This window comes from Caretta caretta, chromosome 1 (assembly GCF_965140235.1).
Source record: "Caretta caretta isolate rCarCar2 chromosome 1, rCarCar1.hap1, whole genome shotgun sequence".
Taxonomy (NCBI): domain Eukaryota; kingdom Metazoa; phylum Chordata; order Testudines; family Cheloniidae; genus Caretta; species Caretta caretta.
In genome coordinates this window covers 17,664,480-17,681,993 of record NC_134206.1, presented here as the reverse complement: position 1 = coordinate 17,681,993, position 17,514 = coordinate 17,664,480, and the positions used below count along the sequence as shown (strand labels likewise).

General features: G+C 43.3%; 1 protein-coding gene across 14 annotated transcripts in view; it reads left to right on the top strand.

Moving 5' to 3' along the window:
• TENM4 (teneurin transmembrane protein 4) overlaps nucleotides 1-17,514 on the top strand; it is a 2,292,082-nt gene that overhangs the window by 2,165,646 nt on the left and 108,922 nt on the right. For all 14 annotated transcript variants that reach the window (XM_075126359.1, XM_075126347.1, XM_048840453.2 and 11 more), the window contains one exon: nucleotides 5,791-6,007. In XM_075126359.1, the coding sequence (XP_074982460.1) occupies nucleotides 5,791-6,007 (217 nt within the window). The remainder of the gene's footprint in view (nucleotides 1-5,790; nucleotides 6,008-17,514) is intronic.

The following is a 17,514-nucleotide window of genomic DNA, read 5'->3' as shown; positions in this document are numbered from 1 at the left end:
CATCTCTTTGCTCTCCACGTAATAAATCTGAAAACATTACAGGGCAAATAATTATCATTGCGACAGATAGACAAGCTGTCATTCTATGGAATGACGGAAAGACAGGAGTGCCTCTTACTCTTGTACAGGCAAAGGAAATGCTCCTTACTGCATTAGAAAGGCTAACAGATTTTTGTTGCTTCATATGTTACAAAAGGTTTTTCTTAGGCACTGTTCCCATTGAAGGTCTGCGGCAAAATTTCCATTGTCTTCAGTGGGAGCAGGATGGAACCTTGAATTTATCCCGTGTATGCTTCCAATATCAGGGTTCATCAGGAACTTGTACCCTCGTTCAACATGAAAGACTCTGTTTTCATGGTTTCTGGCTAGTATTAGAGGAGTCATGCTCCAGAATATTCAGTCTGTGTAGGTACTGTTCTGTCCTTTCCCGTGGCCCGTATGTTCCATCACAGTATTCCACATGCAGCACCCATCATAGTTTGCTTAAACACATAATAACACCTCTAGCTGAAGGTTATTTGCATTCTGCTTGTTGATGTTAGCATGACGGATTTTTGTTGCAGCATCCATAACTCTGTAGAAATGCTCCATTATTCAATCCTGGCGAGCTAAGACGCTGCCCATTAAATCACCCAACACAATTCTGGGGCCATGAAAAGTCACAGCTAATTTGAAATTTTATTAGCTCTCAGATGATCTTGTTTACTGCAGAAGCAGTCTCTCGAAACCAGCCCTTTATCTCTGTATAAAACTCTGATCCTGGCATTGAATGCTGAAGCGGAGAGTCTTGGAAACGAATCACTAGGCTGCATGAGTCTTGAAAGGGGAAGCAGATCCTGCTGCTCCTGGGAGCACTTTGCAGGCAGCAAACACTGAGGTGACCGAAAGAATTCAAGAAGAGGAGTCCCATTGTTGCTTGAAATGAATTCTCCTGCGATACACTTGTGGGTGTGAATGTGACATGTAGTTTTAGTACTGGGGAAAAAATACCTCACACTTATTTCATCAACATTAAGAAATAAATTGAAAAGTTTGCCTCTCCTTGTAAGCAATAATGCCCACCAGGCAGATCATTTCCTAGAAGCTAATGACTAGCTTTGTGCCTCTGGCTCTTAATCCCATCTCAGCAAAGAGGGCTTTGAGAGAAATTAGAGTACAGACAGGAAGCTCACAGGCGATGCTGTATAGCCACAAAGCATCTCTGTTTGCTCAACAGCCTAACCCTTCCAGAATGCTTAGAAGGGAAAGGCAGGTCATCAAAATCCAGGATTCTCCCCTGTCAAGTGCTCCATCCAGCTAGCCATCAAGGAGGTCAGTGTCCAGACTTGGAACTCCATGTTGTTATTATAAACCACCCAAAACATTTTTTAAAAGGAAATTACTTGTGGCCTTGTTTCTGTAAGTCTTCGCATGGTGAGCAGTCGGGAAAGCAAGGTGGCTGTGCTCCAGCTAACCTGGAAGCTGTCCCAGGGATGCAAATAAGGCACAGGGTTAGCATAGTCATCCACATTGAACATGGTGACCTAGATCTTCAAAAGTGGCTACTGATTTTGGGCACCTCGATTTATGGGTGCACAGTTTGTGACACCTTAAAGGGGCCTCACTTTTAGAAAGTACACATCACTGAAGCACCCAAAATCACTTGTCATTTTGAGAAATCTTGCTCTGCAGAGTCCATGCCCCTTTTTGTGTGTGCTCCCTCACTCTCACACAGGATAAAGAACCAGTGGGGTGAAATGGAGAAAGGGGTGTATGCGGACACATGGGTTTAAGTTCACCCCAGCATGATGGTGAGGCACCGAGGGGAGCACTCCCTTCTTTGTCACCTGTCTCATTGCTGGACAGGAGTAGCTTGGTGGCCTAATTAATGCAGGGTCCTGTGTATCTTTATTTGTAAGTCCCAGTTCTCCCTTGGATGAAAGTTTGCACTGAATATCTAAAACCAGCACGGCTGGAAGTTGAAGCTAGACAAACTCAAACTGGAAATAAGGCACACGTCTTTAATCGAGAAGTTGATTGTTATTATTATTATTACTTGTATTGAGGCCCCAGTCATAGTGCTAGGCGCTGCATAAAGACGGAATAAAAAGATGGTCCCTGCCCCCAAAGAGCATGTGGTCCAAGTAACCATTTGGAACAGCTTCCCAGCAAGGTAGATCCTCCATCATTTGAAGTCTTTAAAACAATCCTGGATGGCTTTCTAAAAGATGTATTGTAGCTCAACCGCAAATTAATTGGGCTTAATGCAGGAATCACTGAGTGAAATTATCTGGCCTGTGTTATTCAGAACAACCGGGCTAGATGATTGTCACGGTCTCTTCTGCCTTAAAGTCTCAGAATAGCGCCAGCTGGATGCTTTGGAGCGGCCTCTTTCCTGGTGCCAGGAAAGCAGAAGTCATGCTGCTGAGCAGACTGTCCCTCTGGCAATCTAGTTCCTCCTTCATGTCCCCCACTAGTTGAAGAGATTCATTGAAAGTTGAGAGTCAGGTGAGGAATCTTGTGGTTACTTTTGAAGGGGATGCACCATGTAGTGGACGTGGTAGAAAAATGTTGGTGTCACAGTCTCCACAGGCTACAACTTTAATTACCTGATGGAAACCTTTCGACAACAACACATGCCTCATGGTTTGATTACTGTAATTCCCTCCACATTCAGGATCCAGCAACAAACTCACTCACTGATCTGTGCAACCTGGGCATATTATGGCCACTGTATACCCTGCCCCTATGTCAGTGGATCGACTTTAAATTAGCACCCTTGGCTCATATTTGAGACCTCTTCCTTGAGCCTCCCTCTGATGGATAGTTATGCTCTTATACCATCCACCCTGTTAGGAATTCTGTCATACCTCTCAGGTCAGCGTGCCTTTTCTGCACTAGACTGTAGTGTGCAGTACTCATTTCTGTCTCAGTCCATCATCCCACCTTTAAAAAAACACCTCCTGCCATTGTATGTCTCGAAGGTGTTTTGGAGTAGGACCCATCTGGCCTTGTCAATATCTTCTTCCCCCATTCTCTTTGCCTCTCTTTTCATACTGGGCCCCTTCACTTATTTTCATCTCTTTTGGATTATCGGAGCATGGCTTTTATTGCATTTTAATTTGTTTTTATGCATCTGTGTAGCTCCCTGAGCAACTTGCTTTGTGGGGAGGGCTCTTCATAAATGTCACTTTATTCTTACGACTTTGACAAGGAAAGTAAGAGCTCACAGGATGTGAGGAGACACAGCTGTATGCAACATCATTTATTTCTTCTTACCGTTCACTGAAAGACACCACATTGATAACTGATTTTACAGTAAAAAACAAACGAAAAAGATATTTGGATGGGTGGCTGAACATCGTTATCTGTTATCGGGTTTAGTTTAACGCTTGCAGGTCTTTGGGATGTCTCAGACACAAGCAGCCCCTACATTTTCGAAGGTGAAAGAAGTTTAGCACTATAGCTTCCATTAAAGCCAATGAGAGTTGAGTAGCTAAATCTGTGTTCAACTCGCAGGGAACTTAAGGGCTATAAGATGTCAATGACAAGGTCCGTTGGTGTAGTTATAGCCAACTTGGAAAACATAGGGCTGAAAAGTATTAGGAGAAAGGCTAATCTGGTTCCTGGTAGCCTGGTTCCCAGGATTCCTGCATCTCATGAAGACAGAAATTCCTTGCCATCTTACAATTTCAAATCCCAAACTGCAGCTCTCATGTCTGAAATAAAGACAGGGTAATGAAAAGGTATGGTACAGCAGGTTTGCCAGCCTCTCACTACAGTGTCTGCAGCCTTAGAAAACATTATTAATGTGTGGGAGCAAATGACAAGGTGTCATCTCACTTGAAGCTGTATTCTCTACAGTAATGGGGTGGGTTTTAAAAAAAAACCTGCTAGATGTAGATAGGCATATTAGAGTTACACAGTTCTTTATTTTTTAAACTGTGTCTCAGATTCCAACTTAGATTCAACCTTGCAAAATCCTGCTAGCCCAATCATCTGCTTCTTTAGATGGGCAAGTAAAATATAATTAGTACTTTTGTCATTATCATCAGTCATCATGAGACAAGGCAGATGGGCAGATTTTGTGCGTGAGCTGGTGCATTGTCATGGCAATTTGGAAGGAGTTATAGAGAGAGATAGAAGAACCGACAGGAAGAGAGATAATAGATTGGATTTTCAGAAGCACTCAGCGGTGGCCTAAATGTGCTCCCATTAACATCAATGGCAATTAGCCAATGCTGACCACTTTTTAAAATCTCTCTCTCTCTGTCTCTCTCACTTACTCACACACACACACAAAATCAGCCAGATTCTGTTCCTAGTTACACTGGTGTGGATTCGGAATAATTGCTTTAAGTCAGGGGGATGTCTCCTGATTTATGTCCGTGCAACTGGTCTCAGACCATGACACCCAGTGTGTAGTAAAGGCAAGCTGATTTGGTTTATTTTGCAATAATTTCTTAGAAATTGAAAATATTCTGTCCTGCCACCTGAGGGACAGTTTTACTGTTCACACACATTCAGTTTTTGCCTCTGTTCTTAGACTGCAAATAGGATACTAGCTATTGAGGGTGGTTTGTCTGATACGGATCGCTTGTAGGGGTTGGACTGACAGTACCGTACATTTCACATAAGCCTCTGAGCAGCCATCATATGGTAGCAGTTTTCCTTCCCTATCAAACTGCCTTATTTGAACTGATTACTTAGAAGTGAAGGGCTCCATATTCCATTAACCAAGCCCCAAATGTCTAGTCCCTTAATCTGATTTAAGAATCCATCTCAAGTGCATGCTAACTACTTTTATTTTTGAACGTAATGCTTCACCAAACCCCCACAGAGCTATCATGCTTTTTCTTTGCATTTCCTTCCCTGTCGTTGTTTATTACCAAGATGTTTGTGATGAACTGTGGCATCACAGAATGTATTGGGGAAGAGAGGAAGAGTCCTGTGGAAATCGATGCTTCTGTTTACACATATGGTTGCTTGGCAAACAACAATACTTAATTCTAGTAAAATATGCTTAATAGGCTTTCCTCGTGCATGTGACTGCTAGTGCTATTTTTATCGCAAATTGAGTGCTGGTGAAAGGTACAGGACTGACAGCCAGGGAATGTGAAGCCTTCAGTTGATCTAGAGAATAGGTACAGCACAAGCAGACGCGGAGCACACTTTCCCTCGCAGGCCCGCTTTATCCCTTTCCCCACCACTGAATCTTGCAGGGACCGCTCCTTTAAGTGTCAAGCTGTAGTTCAGCTTTCCCGCATGGAGCTTTCGCAGGTGGCTCCACTGACTTCAATGGAGCTATGTTGACTTGCACCAGTTACGGACCTGGGCCTCGGTGCCTGTTTAGCCCTGAGTGTCTCTGCTGAGAATGGAACTGATGGCACCAGGTGCGGGGATAGAGTTTAGGGTTTAGATTCCTGTCTCTAGGGAACAGGCCTGAGGCACCAAACTCATTTCACATAAGCCAAGAACAGCCGTCAGAGGGTAACAACCTTCACTCACTACCAGCTGAGTCTGAATGTCATGGGGTGACCAAGAGCCAGGTGAAAAATTCTGTATCCTATTATCAATCCCCGGAGATTTTCAGTTCTCCTTCTTTAAAAGAATCTGCTATCTTGAGCTTCATCTTTTCTATTCAAATAGCTTTTAAAACAACAAGCCATACTCTGAGCTGGTGTAAATCTGTGTCACTTCATTGAAATCAGCAGAACTTCACAGAGGTCCACAAGCAGGGGATCTGGCCACTTGGATGTGTCTCATGCGCCTTGTCACTGCTGCTCTCAAATCTCCCTTTCCTTTCTGCAGATGGCTTGGTGGACTGTATGGACCCAGATTGCTGCTTGCAGCCTTTGTGCCATGTTAACCCACTGTGCCTGGGCTCACCTGACCCCCTGGATATCATACAGGAGACTCAAACCCCCACATCCCAACAGAACTTGCACTCTTTCTATGATCGAATCAAGTTCCTGATTGGCAAGGACAGCACTCACATCATCGCAGGAGAGAATCCATTTGATGGAGGGTAAGTGTTTGGGGGGATTTTAAACAAGAATTAAAGCTCAAGTCCTATGTTCCCAGTCAGAGGTGGAATGGGGAATTGTGTGCAATGAAATACTAATAAAGAACAGCAGAAAGATGCAGGAGACCAACACTATGTCATTACTAACATCCCACATGCCTGCCTATGGAAAATAGATATCTGAAGAATTTCATAACTAATATAAAGCTGCTGACTGTCCTCCCAGGGGTAAGGCACACACAGATTGAGAAATTAAAGGGACAGAGCCATTTTTCTGCACTATCAAATCCATACCCTCTCTATTCAGCTTTTCATTATACTCTTTCTTGTAATGGTAAGACTCTGTTGGCTCCGCTAATCTTTGTAGAGTAGTGGAATTAATTTACCTTGTTCATTCTATGTCTTTAATAGTTAGCCGTTTTTAGGAAACCTTTTTATCTCCCATCTTACATTTATCCCCAGGGTGTATTCCATGGGTCAGAATCCACTTGTGGATTCTGTGAGACAGTGCACAGTTGGCCTCAGAATTAATTCAGAAGTGTGTTCCATTTAGACTACATGCCCATGCCCCACCTTGGGTGAAAGTGGTTTTCCCACTCGGAATGTGCTCTCTAGCACCAAGGTTCCTTTGCAGTCACTTAAGCTTCCGCGTGCTCTGCCACAGTGGTGCAGTAAGACACTTCTTTCCTGTGCAAATGGCCCAAGTTGCTTTTTTCACAAAGCAGCCAGTGAATGAGTGCCACTAATCCAGTTTGGTCCATGGTTTGACTTCCCTTGTTCAAACGAATGTAGTTTTCCAAGAGTGCTCTGCAACAGTGACCTGAAAACGGCAATCCCAAGTTGACAGACTCAGCATCCCCTCCCATCTCAGTTACAGAAAGGAGGAGCTGTAACTAGGGCCGGATGAGTTGCATCCGAGAGTGCTGAAGGAACTGGCGGCTGTGATTGCAGAGCCATTGGCCATTATCTTTGAAAACTCGTGGCGAACGGGGGAAGTCCCGGATGACTGGAAAAAGGCTAATGTAGTGCCAATCTTTTAAAAAGGGAAGAAGGAGGATCCTGGGAACTACAGGCCAGTAAGCCTCACTTCAGTCCCCGGAAAAATCATGGAGCAGGTCCTCAAAGAATCAATCCTGAAGCATTTACATGAGAGGAAAGTGATCAGGAACAGTCAGCATGGATTCACCAAGGGAAGGTCATGCCTGACTAATCTAATCGCCTTCTATGACGAGATTACTGGTTCTGTGGATGAAGGGAAAGCAGTGGATGTATTGTATCTTGACTTTAGCAAAGCTTTTGACACGGTCTCCCACAGTATTCTTGTCAGCAAATTAAAGAAGTATGGGCTGGATGAATGCACTATAAGGTGGGTAGAAAGTTGGCTAGATTGTCGTGCTCAACGGGTAGTGATCAATGGGTCCATGTCTAGTTGGCAGCCGGTGTCAAGTGGAGTGCCCCAGGGGTCGGTCCTGGGGCCGGTTTTGTTCAATATCTTCATAAATGATCTGGAGGATGGTGTGAATTGCACTCTCAGCAAATTTGCGGATGATACTAAACTGGGAGGAGTGGTAGATACGCTGGAGGGCAGGGATAGGATACAGAGGGACCTAGACAAATTGGAGGATTGGGCCAAAAGAAATCTGATGAGGTTCAATAAGGATAAGTGCAGGGTCCTGCATTTAGGACGGAAGAACCCAATGCACAGCTACAGACTAGGGATCGAATGGCTAGGCAGCAGTTCTGCGGAAAAGGACCTAAGGGTGACAGTGGACGAGAAGCTGGATATGAGCCAGCAGTGTGTCCTTGTTGCCAAGAAGGCCAATGGCATTTTGGGATGTATAAGTAGGGGCATAGCGAGCAGATCGAGGGACGTGATCGTCCCCCTCTATTGGACATTGGTGAGGCCTCATCTGGAGTACTGTGTCCAGTTTTGGGCCCCACACTTCAAGAAGGATGTGGATAAATTGGAGAGAGTCCAGCGAAGGGCAACAAAAATGATTAGGGGTCTGGAACACATGAGTTATGAGGAGAGGCTGAGGGAACTGGGATTGTTTAGTCTGCAGAAGAGAAGAATGAAGGGGGATTTGATAGCTGCTTTCAACTACCTGAGAGGTAGTTCCAGAGAGGATGGTTCTAGACTATTCTCAGTGGTGGAAGAGGACAGGACAAGGAGTAATGGTCTCAAGTTGCAGTGGGGGAGGTTTAGGTTGGATATTAGGAAAACCTTTTTCACTAGGAGGGTGGTGAATCACTGGAATGCGTTGCCTAGGGAGGTGGTGGAATCTCCTTCCTTAGAAGTTTTTAAGGTCAGGCTTGACAAAGCCCTGGCTGGGATGATTTAATTGGGTATGGGTCCTGCTTTTGAGCAGGGGGTTGGACTAGATGACCTCCTGAGGTCCCTTCCAACCCTGATATTCTATGATTCTATGATTCTAGAGTTACAGCCTCATGTTACATCTGACTATTAAAGGCCTCCAAAGAGCTTGAAAAGGTCCTGCAGCTTAGAGAAGGCCTGATATTTCTCATGTAAAAAGTAAAGCAGAAAGCAGGTTGAAGTTTTTTAATGCTGAGACATTCATCATCATGAGAAGTAGGGAACAGCAAGAATCTGCAGTTCATGCCCCAAATCAGCAAAGTGAATGCCTAATTTTAAGCACCTGAATAGTTCTGTTGAAGTCCTGGGACGACTTGTGCTTACAGTAAAGCACATGCTTAAGTACCTTGCTGAATTCTTGATAATTCAGTGATCATTCACTATGTGTTGATTTCTGTCTTTCAGAAGTTATCATGCTGAGCTATGGGAAGGGTTCTAGACATCGCTGATCAAACTTGGCAGTGTCAGAATTTAAATTCAATCTGATTAATTATCCCTTATGTTCAGCTTTCCCAGAGAAAATAGCTGTGCCATGGAAATGCGTTGGAATTGTAAACACCTAACTTGGCATGCTCATAGGGCCAATTCAATACTTGCAATTTCCACAGCCACCATAGGCTCTGTTGAAGCTGATCCAAGGTTATTCCATGGATCAGCTGACAAAAGGATATTGCCCTCGGTACCCCATGCTCACCACACTCTGTGACTCTCTATAATGGTCCTGGAAGCTGACCTCAGACATGAGCCTCTTAAAAATACATCAGTGTCAGTGAGTCGGCTTGATATGCTGATGTCCATGATTTGACTCTCTGCCAAACCCAAGAAGGCTACCTACAGGGCTTTGGATTAAAGCCAAGCAATCATTATGTAGCAAACAATGTTATATTTATCAGTCTTCACAAGACTGTAAATTTTATAGCTGGATACTAAATAGTGCAGACTCTTGCCTAAGTGTTAGTTTAACAGATTCTCGACTGTCAGATACCAGCATTCTTAGTTATTGCAATAAAAAGCATGTACCAGAACATGGAATAAATTTATACTAGAAATTTCATTTTCATGATGATATTTTTGGGGTAGCATTTCTCAAGCCTGAGCTGTCAATCAGGAGCCTTATTATAGGGGAATCTGACATCAGATCATGTATAACAACATTTTTAAGGACAGGAAGATTTGTTATATGTAGATCCAACATCGTGTCTCTGTTTAATGAGCTTTCCCAATGACAACTGAAGAACTGTCGGATTCTACCGTCCATATATTACAATGCAATTTGTTTGTGTTCTTTAAGAGCCTACTCTGTTTTCAGTAACAAGCAGATATTCCAGGAATTACTCATGTCGCCCATTCATATAATGGGTGAAGCTGCCCAATAGTGTACTGGTATGACGAGAGCGAAATTCACTTCTGTGCCCCAGTACAAGATCTATGTTACTGCTTAAGTGCCACTTAATTCCTTAAAAACAGGGCTTAAATGGTTCATAGGCTTTGTGCTGGCTCTCTTCTCTGCTCAGGAGTGGATTTCATCTTGAAGTATTTAAATATCCTACAATTGAAAGATCTGAGCTCAAAAGAGACATCTGCCACCCAAAAGGCTGAGGTTTCATACATCCCTGGCACGTAAAGCTCTTCCTTTGCTAGAACAGGGAATGCAAAGATTAAAATTAGTGGGACAGGTTTCATAACTGATTATTTTTCGTTTATAACATTGGAACTGGTAAATTGGCCTTCCTGTTTAATCTACTTTCAGCATGAAGAGCTCTGCAATTACATCAGTTATTTATGACATTTTGCTATTCTTTAAATATCAACAGTGGGTGATTATCAATAAATATGGCCTGTAGACATGCCATTTCCAGCTGTGATATCACATCTCACACATTAAACAGCCTTGAGCTTAGCATAGGAGCTCGCTAAGGAAAATCCATGTGCTGCAGAAAGTGATGTTAGTGGCTCAGTAGGTGGGTACTTTTTCTTCTGAGCAAGTGCCAGGCCAGTGCCCCAGCATGGTATCAGGGACACTTGTGAAACTGAGCGGCTGGAGATGCTGTTATTCTGATGAGATGTAAAACTCGGGTCCTGAGCCCTTGTGGTCATTTAGGATCCCATGGCACTTTTCCCAGGAGAGGGGGGATATTCTGGACTAACTGGATACTCGCTATCCTGAAGTTTTGGATGCTGTTGCTGTGTGCTGTTTAAAGCTATCGCTTGTCACCCCAGAGGTGGCAACTCTTGAGCACTGCACTATCAGTAATTCCTACCCAGAGAAAATGTGTGTGGTCAGTAAAGTGTTCTGGGATCCACTCCACAGGGCTGATAGAGGGACATGCATGTGCACACCATTTATCATTAACATTCAGAAAACAGAACACAGATTCTTGTTGTTGAATCTTCCCCGCGGCTTGTGTCCAGTGTGAGATTGGCAGATAATAATCTTGCTGCTATCCATGAGACTGCTTGCAGAGGAAAGTAATGCTTAGCGTGAGCCAGGGTGGTAGCATTTGTTCCTAAGCGGTGACATATGTAGCCATTTCCTTTTTCCCTTTCACGGCCATACCCTGCCCGCACAATGGGGATGGGTGGGGAGAGGGTGCAGCGAGTCTGTCTGCTGCACTGGAGGTGATCAGAATTCTGGCCCCTGTTTTACCTTCTGCACTATCCAGGTAACTCCCATTTCAGTGTAGGAGGTACTCGGATCCTGCATGGGGGAGGTTAGCACCCCTGGAGTGCAGAGCAGGGGGGATTGGCAGCAGTGGGCATCCCAACAGGAGCAGGGTGGGGAGTGGGTCAAAGCTGAGGGTGGGGGTGTCCTCAGCGGCCTTTAAAAGTGTGCTGCAGTTGCTGTTTCTGTGTGCACTCCATGCCTTCAGTGCCCAGGAGAAGACATTCTGCCCGCCTGCTTTTGCCCTCCATGGGGAGAATGCCTCCAGCCCCTGTGGCTAGTGTGATGCCCCTCTGTGGCCCTCCCACTAACGCCGCAGCAGCTTCTAAAGCCACAATCTAGCCCTCACTCTCTATTTATTGCTTGAGTTTGTATGTAATGCTGTTGTTGGAAGGGAGGTGTTTATTATCCCTGGTGGAACCGTATCAGCACAGTACGTTTGCATTTCCTACATGGCCTGTGCAGAAGTGGCAGCAGAATGAAATATATGACAGAATATCTATACAATACATCCCCTGGGCTTTAAAGACTTGGCTTAGCTAGAACAGCAGTGCAGATCATCTAATGGAGTACAAATAAACGAATATTTCATGACCGCTAGCCTTTGAGTGAATTTATTATTGAATTACACTCTAGCTTTTTAAGAACAAGCTGAGCTGACAAGCCACCTCATCACCGCAAAAGGGGGAGAGAAAAAAGGACAGTGATAAATTACCTTGATGGATAAAGGTAAAGACCGTGTCTCCTCCAAAATACCAGCAATTATATAGTGTTCATGTCTGGGTAAAAAAAAAAACAAAAAAACCACTGCCTATATTGAAATGAGTGTTTATGATGATAAAGCAAGTAGCTAAATTAAATTCGGAATGCACAGAATGTCTTTTTGCATCGTTTTGATGAACAGATAACAAGTACTCTTCTGCCACTTGATCATTCTTGTATTGATTTCAAAACCACTTACTTTTGCTGTTTGCTTTGTATCTTTAAGCCGTTCTTAGTTGTCCATCATCATAAGGAGCAGTGCAAGATGCACTGATGTCAAGTTGTTGACTTTCAAGTGGGACACCTGATATCCTTGTTCTCTCTTGAGGGACAGTGTCAGACAGCAGTCTAAATTCATGGCCCGCGGAGTCTCTTATGTCAAGTGTCAGCATAGGACTAAGCTACCTCCGGAAGCCAGGCATAGAACAGACTTTCTTCTATAGTGTGTTTTAAAAGATCTCAGAGTGTTTTGAAAGAGTAGCTGCTTTTGACCCCCTGATGGATTATGGCACAGCTATCATGTAAAGCCATGATACTGTGCTGTCAGTATAATTAATTTTCCATGAACTCACTGTAATTTTATGGCCAGCTCTGCTACTGATTCCTGATATAACCTGAGGCTAATCACATCACCTCTCTATGCCTCAGTTTCCCCATCTATTCAATGGGGATAACAACATGTACCTACCCTAGAGGAGTGTTTGAGGCAAAGTTAGTAAATGGTTATAAAAGCATGCTGAGTTCTTGAGGTGGAAGGTACTACATAAATGGAACAGTTTGGTATTTTATAAAATATAGTGTATGTTTTTTATTTTTTTATTTTTTTTTACTTTGCAGAATCAAACCCTATCTCATACATTATCTAGAGCTAAAGCCAGTCAGCTGATCCTGGCCAGAAGGCAACAGAATGTGGAAGGGTTGGGGACTTAGTGCCATCCAAATCTCGTAGTTTAAGCCTTTCAGCTCAGTTCTCAGGGATTTAAAATGCAGATCTGCATGGTGCTTTCATAATACCCTTGGAAGGGGGCATTTGTTTGCCTTCTCGGTGTCTTTCTATGTCGGGTGATAGTCAGCTGCCCAGACAAACATGTAGGCCTTGTCTTCACTGTTAAAAAAGGTGTATTTGGGGGATGGGGGGGTGTAACTTAACACAGGGGAGCTATTCTGAGGTAAAAGCATAGCGAAGACCAGGCACTTTAGTTTTACTATGAGGTAACTAGGCAAAGTTAGCCTGAGGTAGGGATTTACTTTACCTACTTTACCTGGTGGTAAAACTAAGGTGCCTTGCCTTCACCGTGTTTTCGCTATGGAATAGCTTCCAGGGGTCTGTTACCGTGTGGTAAAAAATGCATCTTTTATAGCACTCAGGATAAAGCCTGATATAGGAGCCTGAAATTAAAGTGATCAATGCAGTCCCCAAGTTCACAATCTTGTGTAGTAATGACATCTCCACACTACCTTCTGTTGTTCTGGCTTTAATTGAAATATTGTAGTTAGGCCTCTTTGCCTCTGGAAGAGCTTGATGTGGACACAAAACACAGTGATGATGCAGTGATGCATCCACGAGCTGGCTTCTGCCTGAGGTCAATTTTACCATCTGCAGGAGACGGATGCAACAGAGAAGATTGTGAGGTTCTGCTGATAATCCCTGATGTCAGCTGATCCAACACATGGCTTTGGATTGGCTCCAGGAGGCCCGTCACTTCTCAGAGCTGTGTATGTTGGTCTGTAGTAGAATACCATACATGTGATGGAACTAATGAAATACAGCCACCTCTTGGGTGAAACACAGAAGCTGTTAACAGAGCACAGAAACTCTGTGTAAACCAGGGATCGGCACATGGCCCATCAGAGAACGCTGCTGGCGGGCCAGGACGGTTTGCTTACCTGCAGCATCTGCAGGTTCGGCCAATCACAGCTCCCACTGGCTCCGGTTCACCATTCCAGGCCAATAGGGGCTGCGGGAAGCGGCGGCCAGCACATCCCTCAGCCCACGCCACTTCCCGCAACCCCCATTGTCCTGGAACGGTGAACCGCAGCCAGTAGAAGCTGCAATTGGCCAAACCTACGGACGCTGCAGGTAACAAACCGGCCCGGCCCGCCAGCGGATTTCCCTGATGGGCCACGTGCCAAAGATTGGTGATCCCTGCTATAGGCAGTTTAGGGCAGGGTTTGAAGAAGAATACCTTATCTATTTGAACTGCATCATTATCATTAATAGGTTTGAATAAACCTTGATATAGATCTATTCAGTGTGCTTAATGGAGGGTGTGGCAGAGCTCCAACCTTGCCCCCCTGAGTCCCACGCTTCCAGGCGGTTTATGCTAGCTTCAGAGGTTCACTGCAACCCTCCAGGTAGGCCTTCTCTCTCTAGGGCCAGGGATACAGTCTACTGAGCCCTTTTCATCATAAGCCAGCAAGGAGGTTGGTGAGAGAATTCCCAGTCTCTATTGCTCTTACAGCCTTATACCAAAACAGTTTAGCCTCCTGTCCTGACAGGGGCCTGTTTTCCCCTCCCAGGAGGTGTTTCTGTAGTGGTGGGTTGGGGGGCGGGAACCCGGTCCCACCCTCCACTCCGGGTTCCAGCCCAGGCACCCTAATGGCAGCAGCTGTTGGCAGCCGACCTTTCACTGCCTGCCAGAGTTTCTACATTTCCCTGGGCCACTTCCCCAAAGCTCTCCCGCTTGAGGGTGTCTTCATTACTCAGCCCTTCAGCCGCACTTCCTCTCCTCTGGCCCCCTGGCACTCCTCAGCCTGACTGGAGTGAGCCCTTTTATAGTATCAGAAGGGCCCTTAATTAGAGTCAGGTGTTCACATTAACTTAGTGGTCTCACCTGACTCTTTGCAAGTTAATTGGAGTCAGGTGTTCTCATTAGCCTGGAGCAGCCCCTGCTCTGGTCAGTCAGGGAACAGAAAACTGCTAATCCAGTGGCCAGTATATCTGCCTTCTACTACTCTGTTGTACACAACTGGCCTGGGTCTATCACAAGGGTCATGGTGTGTCTAATACGTTACATATTGTTATAATATAATATAATAATAATAATATAGTTTCCTATCCCTAGCCTTGAGATTAAGGAGACATTTTTATGTTTTAGGAAAATACAAGAGGTTTTTACACCATCTCCTTGTCACCTTCTTTTATTGCTTTCTGCTTAAGTGGCCTCTTTAATAACTAAAGATCATGTTTTCTGAAACTGAAAAGAGCAAAGAAGAGGTCAGAAGGCTCAAAATAGCTTCTTTTACTTTGGTAATATTCCTCTTAAGCAAAGATAGAGCGTACTTTTAAAAAATCCTCTCTCCTCTCCAGAGGACAATAACAGTATGTGCCTTTGACTTCAGCCTTCCTTTTGACTTAAAAATGTAGAGTATGGTGACATTTCATGCCATTGTGATTTTTAAATGTCAATATAACTAATTCTATGCCATAAGCTACGGCAAAAATATACAGATAGTAGAAGGATTCATGTACATGAAAACAGGGCTGAAGTTCCAATCCTTTTGTAAGTTTCTTTCCATAACTTTGATAAAATGATCCATACCATGATCATTGCTCATTTGCAGATTCCTTAATTGAATTCAATGTGCATGGAGTCATCAAAAACAAATCCTGTGATATGATGGACATATCCAGTCAGTATTGGGATACAATTTGCAACCAAAGATTACAAAGTATTGGATACTTATTACCAATGATCCTTTGATTATTCTCCTGGGGTTTCCTAATGGAATTGGTTATATTCAAAGATCTGAAGAATTAAGATCTCATCTGCTAGTCACTGGTAAACTACTGATAGCCTTTCAGTGGGGAAAGAAAACTAGTTCAAAACTAGAGGACAAGTTAAAAAAAATATGGGAGCTGCTTGTCATGGAAAAATTAATGGATCAATTACATACCCAGCAAAATAAGCGTAGGACAAATAAATATCGGGTTACCATTTATTCAATACTCAGACTATATTGGCCTGAAAAAATCTCCACTCACCTGTCCAATTTTTTTAATATTAGTGTTTAATAGATGTGCCTGATTTGATAAATATGAGTAGAGTCAGTAGTTCCATTCAATTTAATAAAATTGCCAGAAACATCTTCTGGATGGTTTAAAGAGGCTCCCTCTCTATTATGGTAATTCTTGGCTAAATAAAAAGATTTGATTATTCTCTGGCCCCATAATGTCTCGTGGAACAAAAAGAAACCATGCTAACTGTTGTAAGGATTGTCATTTTGTTTGTGACATTTACATGGCAATGATTTTTAAACCTGCTAAAACTTCCTAAATAAATAAATCACTATAATACAACACCCTCCCCCCTGAAAAATCTCTATATTTTCTTGATCTACTCTCTTCATAAGTCCCACAACTCAAAATTGTATCATTACAATGCTAGCAAACAGCCTGTAGACAGTTTAATAATCTTTTTTCTGCAGTGCCCACAAGAAGTGAGCTAATTACATCATTAATGTTTAAACAATGTGTTCTTCCTTCTGTGTGCCCCATTGAGTCCTTCTATCACTGTGTCTGTCTTGTGCAGACTGTGAGCAGGAACTGCCTTTAGTTTGTGTCTTGTACAGCATTGAGCACCTTGCCGGAGCTTTCTAAGAGCTTACTAATAACTATTAGTAATACTAATTATAATATCTGTGAGATCAGGTAAGCAAATTCTTCCACAATTTGATTTCACAAGCCTCATGAGACGTGGCATAGGAATAAGCATATCATTCATTTTTTAAATTTACTGCACTATGACGTTGTTACTTCTCATAGAAATAATGGCTTGTAGAATCACATTTTTGTAGGGTATGAAATTAACCTAACTCATCATTATATGCAAAAATAGCTTGCACCATAAGAGCTACTAAAACCCTCTGCAGGGCTAAGAACCTAAACCCCTGACTATCTTTCCACTTCCACAAGTGTAAATCAGGAGCAACTCCTCTTAGAGGTGCACTGGTGTAAATGAGAGCAGAATCAGCTTTTAAATCTTTTTGATCTAAGGCATTACCAAAAGCAACGAATTCCCCTTAGACTTTACATCATAGCATAACATAACTTTATTTTGTGTAGCACTTTCTATGCAAACTGTGTCCAAAAGTACTTTTTCAGGGTAGAGTAGCATAGTAGGAGTTAAATATTATCTAATTACACAAGTCACTGCTAGTGTAACAGTCTTCTCTTAATTTCCTGTATTGTGGGATATCTTTCCTATATCCTGCTGCCTCATCTGCTCTTCTTCTCATTACCAATCTCATCTGAAAAGTCATTTTTCCCTGGAAATGGTGATTTGATGAGGCAGAGCGATCCAAGATATTATAGATGGCAGGAGGAGCAGCAGAAGCTTCTCCTTCCAACAGCAGCCAAATCGTTTGGCAGATCAGAGAGGAGAGTGTGCTTCCAGAAGAAAGAGAGCGAGCCTGGATTTGATAAATAGGACCAATCTAATAGGGATTCTATAACCAACAAGGCAGTTTAGAACAAAATCCTGACATCAAAGGAGTCTAAGTGGAATTGTTCTGTGGAGGTGGTTTTGTGATCATGGGGTTTTTACAAGTGGAAAGTGTACAGCTGTTACCTCACATAAATGTTATTTTGTTACTAAACTGGCATGCACCGAAGGTGCCTTTTCAATTTTGGAGAATTACAGATATGAATAGCTTACTGGCAATATTGCCAGTAGAATGGTGGCCAGTGGTGTTGGAGAAGATCTTTGTCAA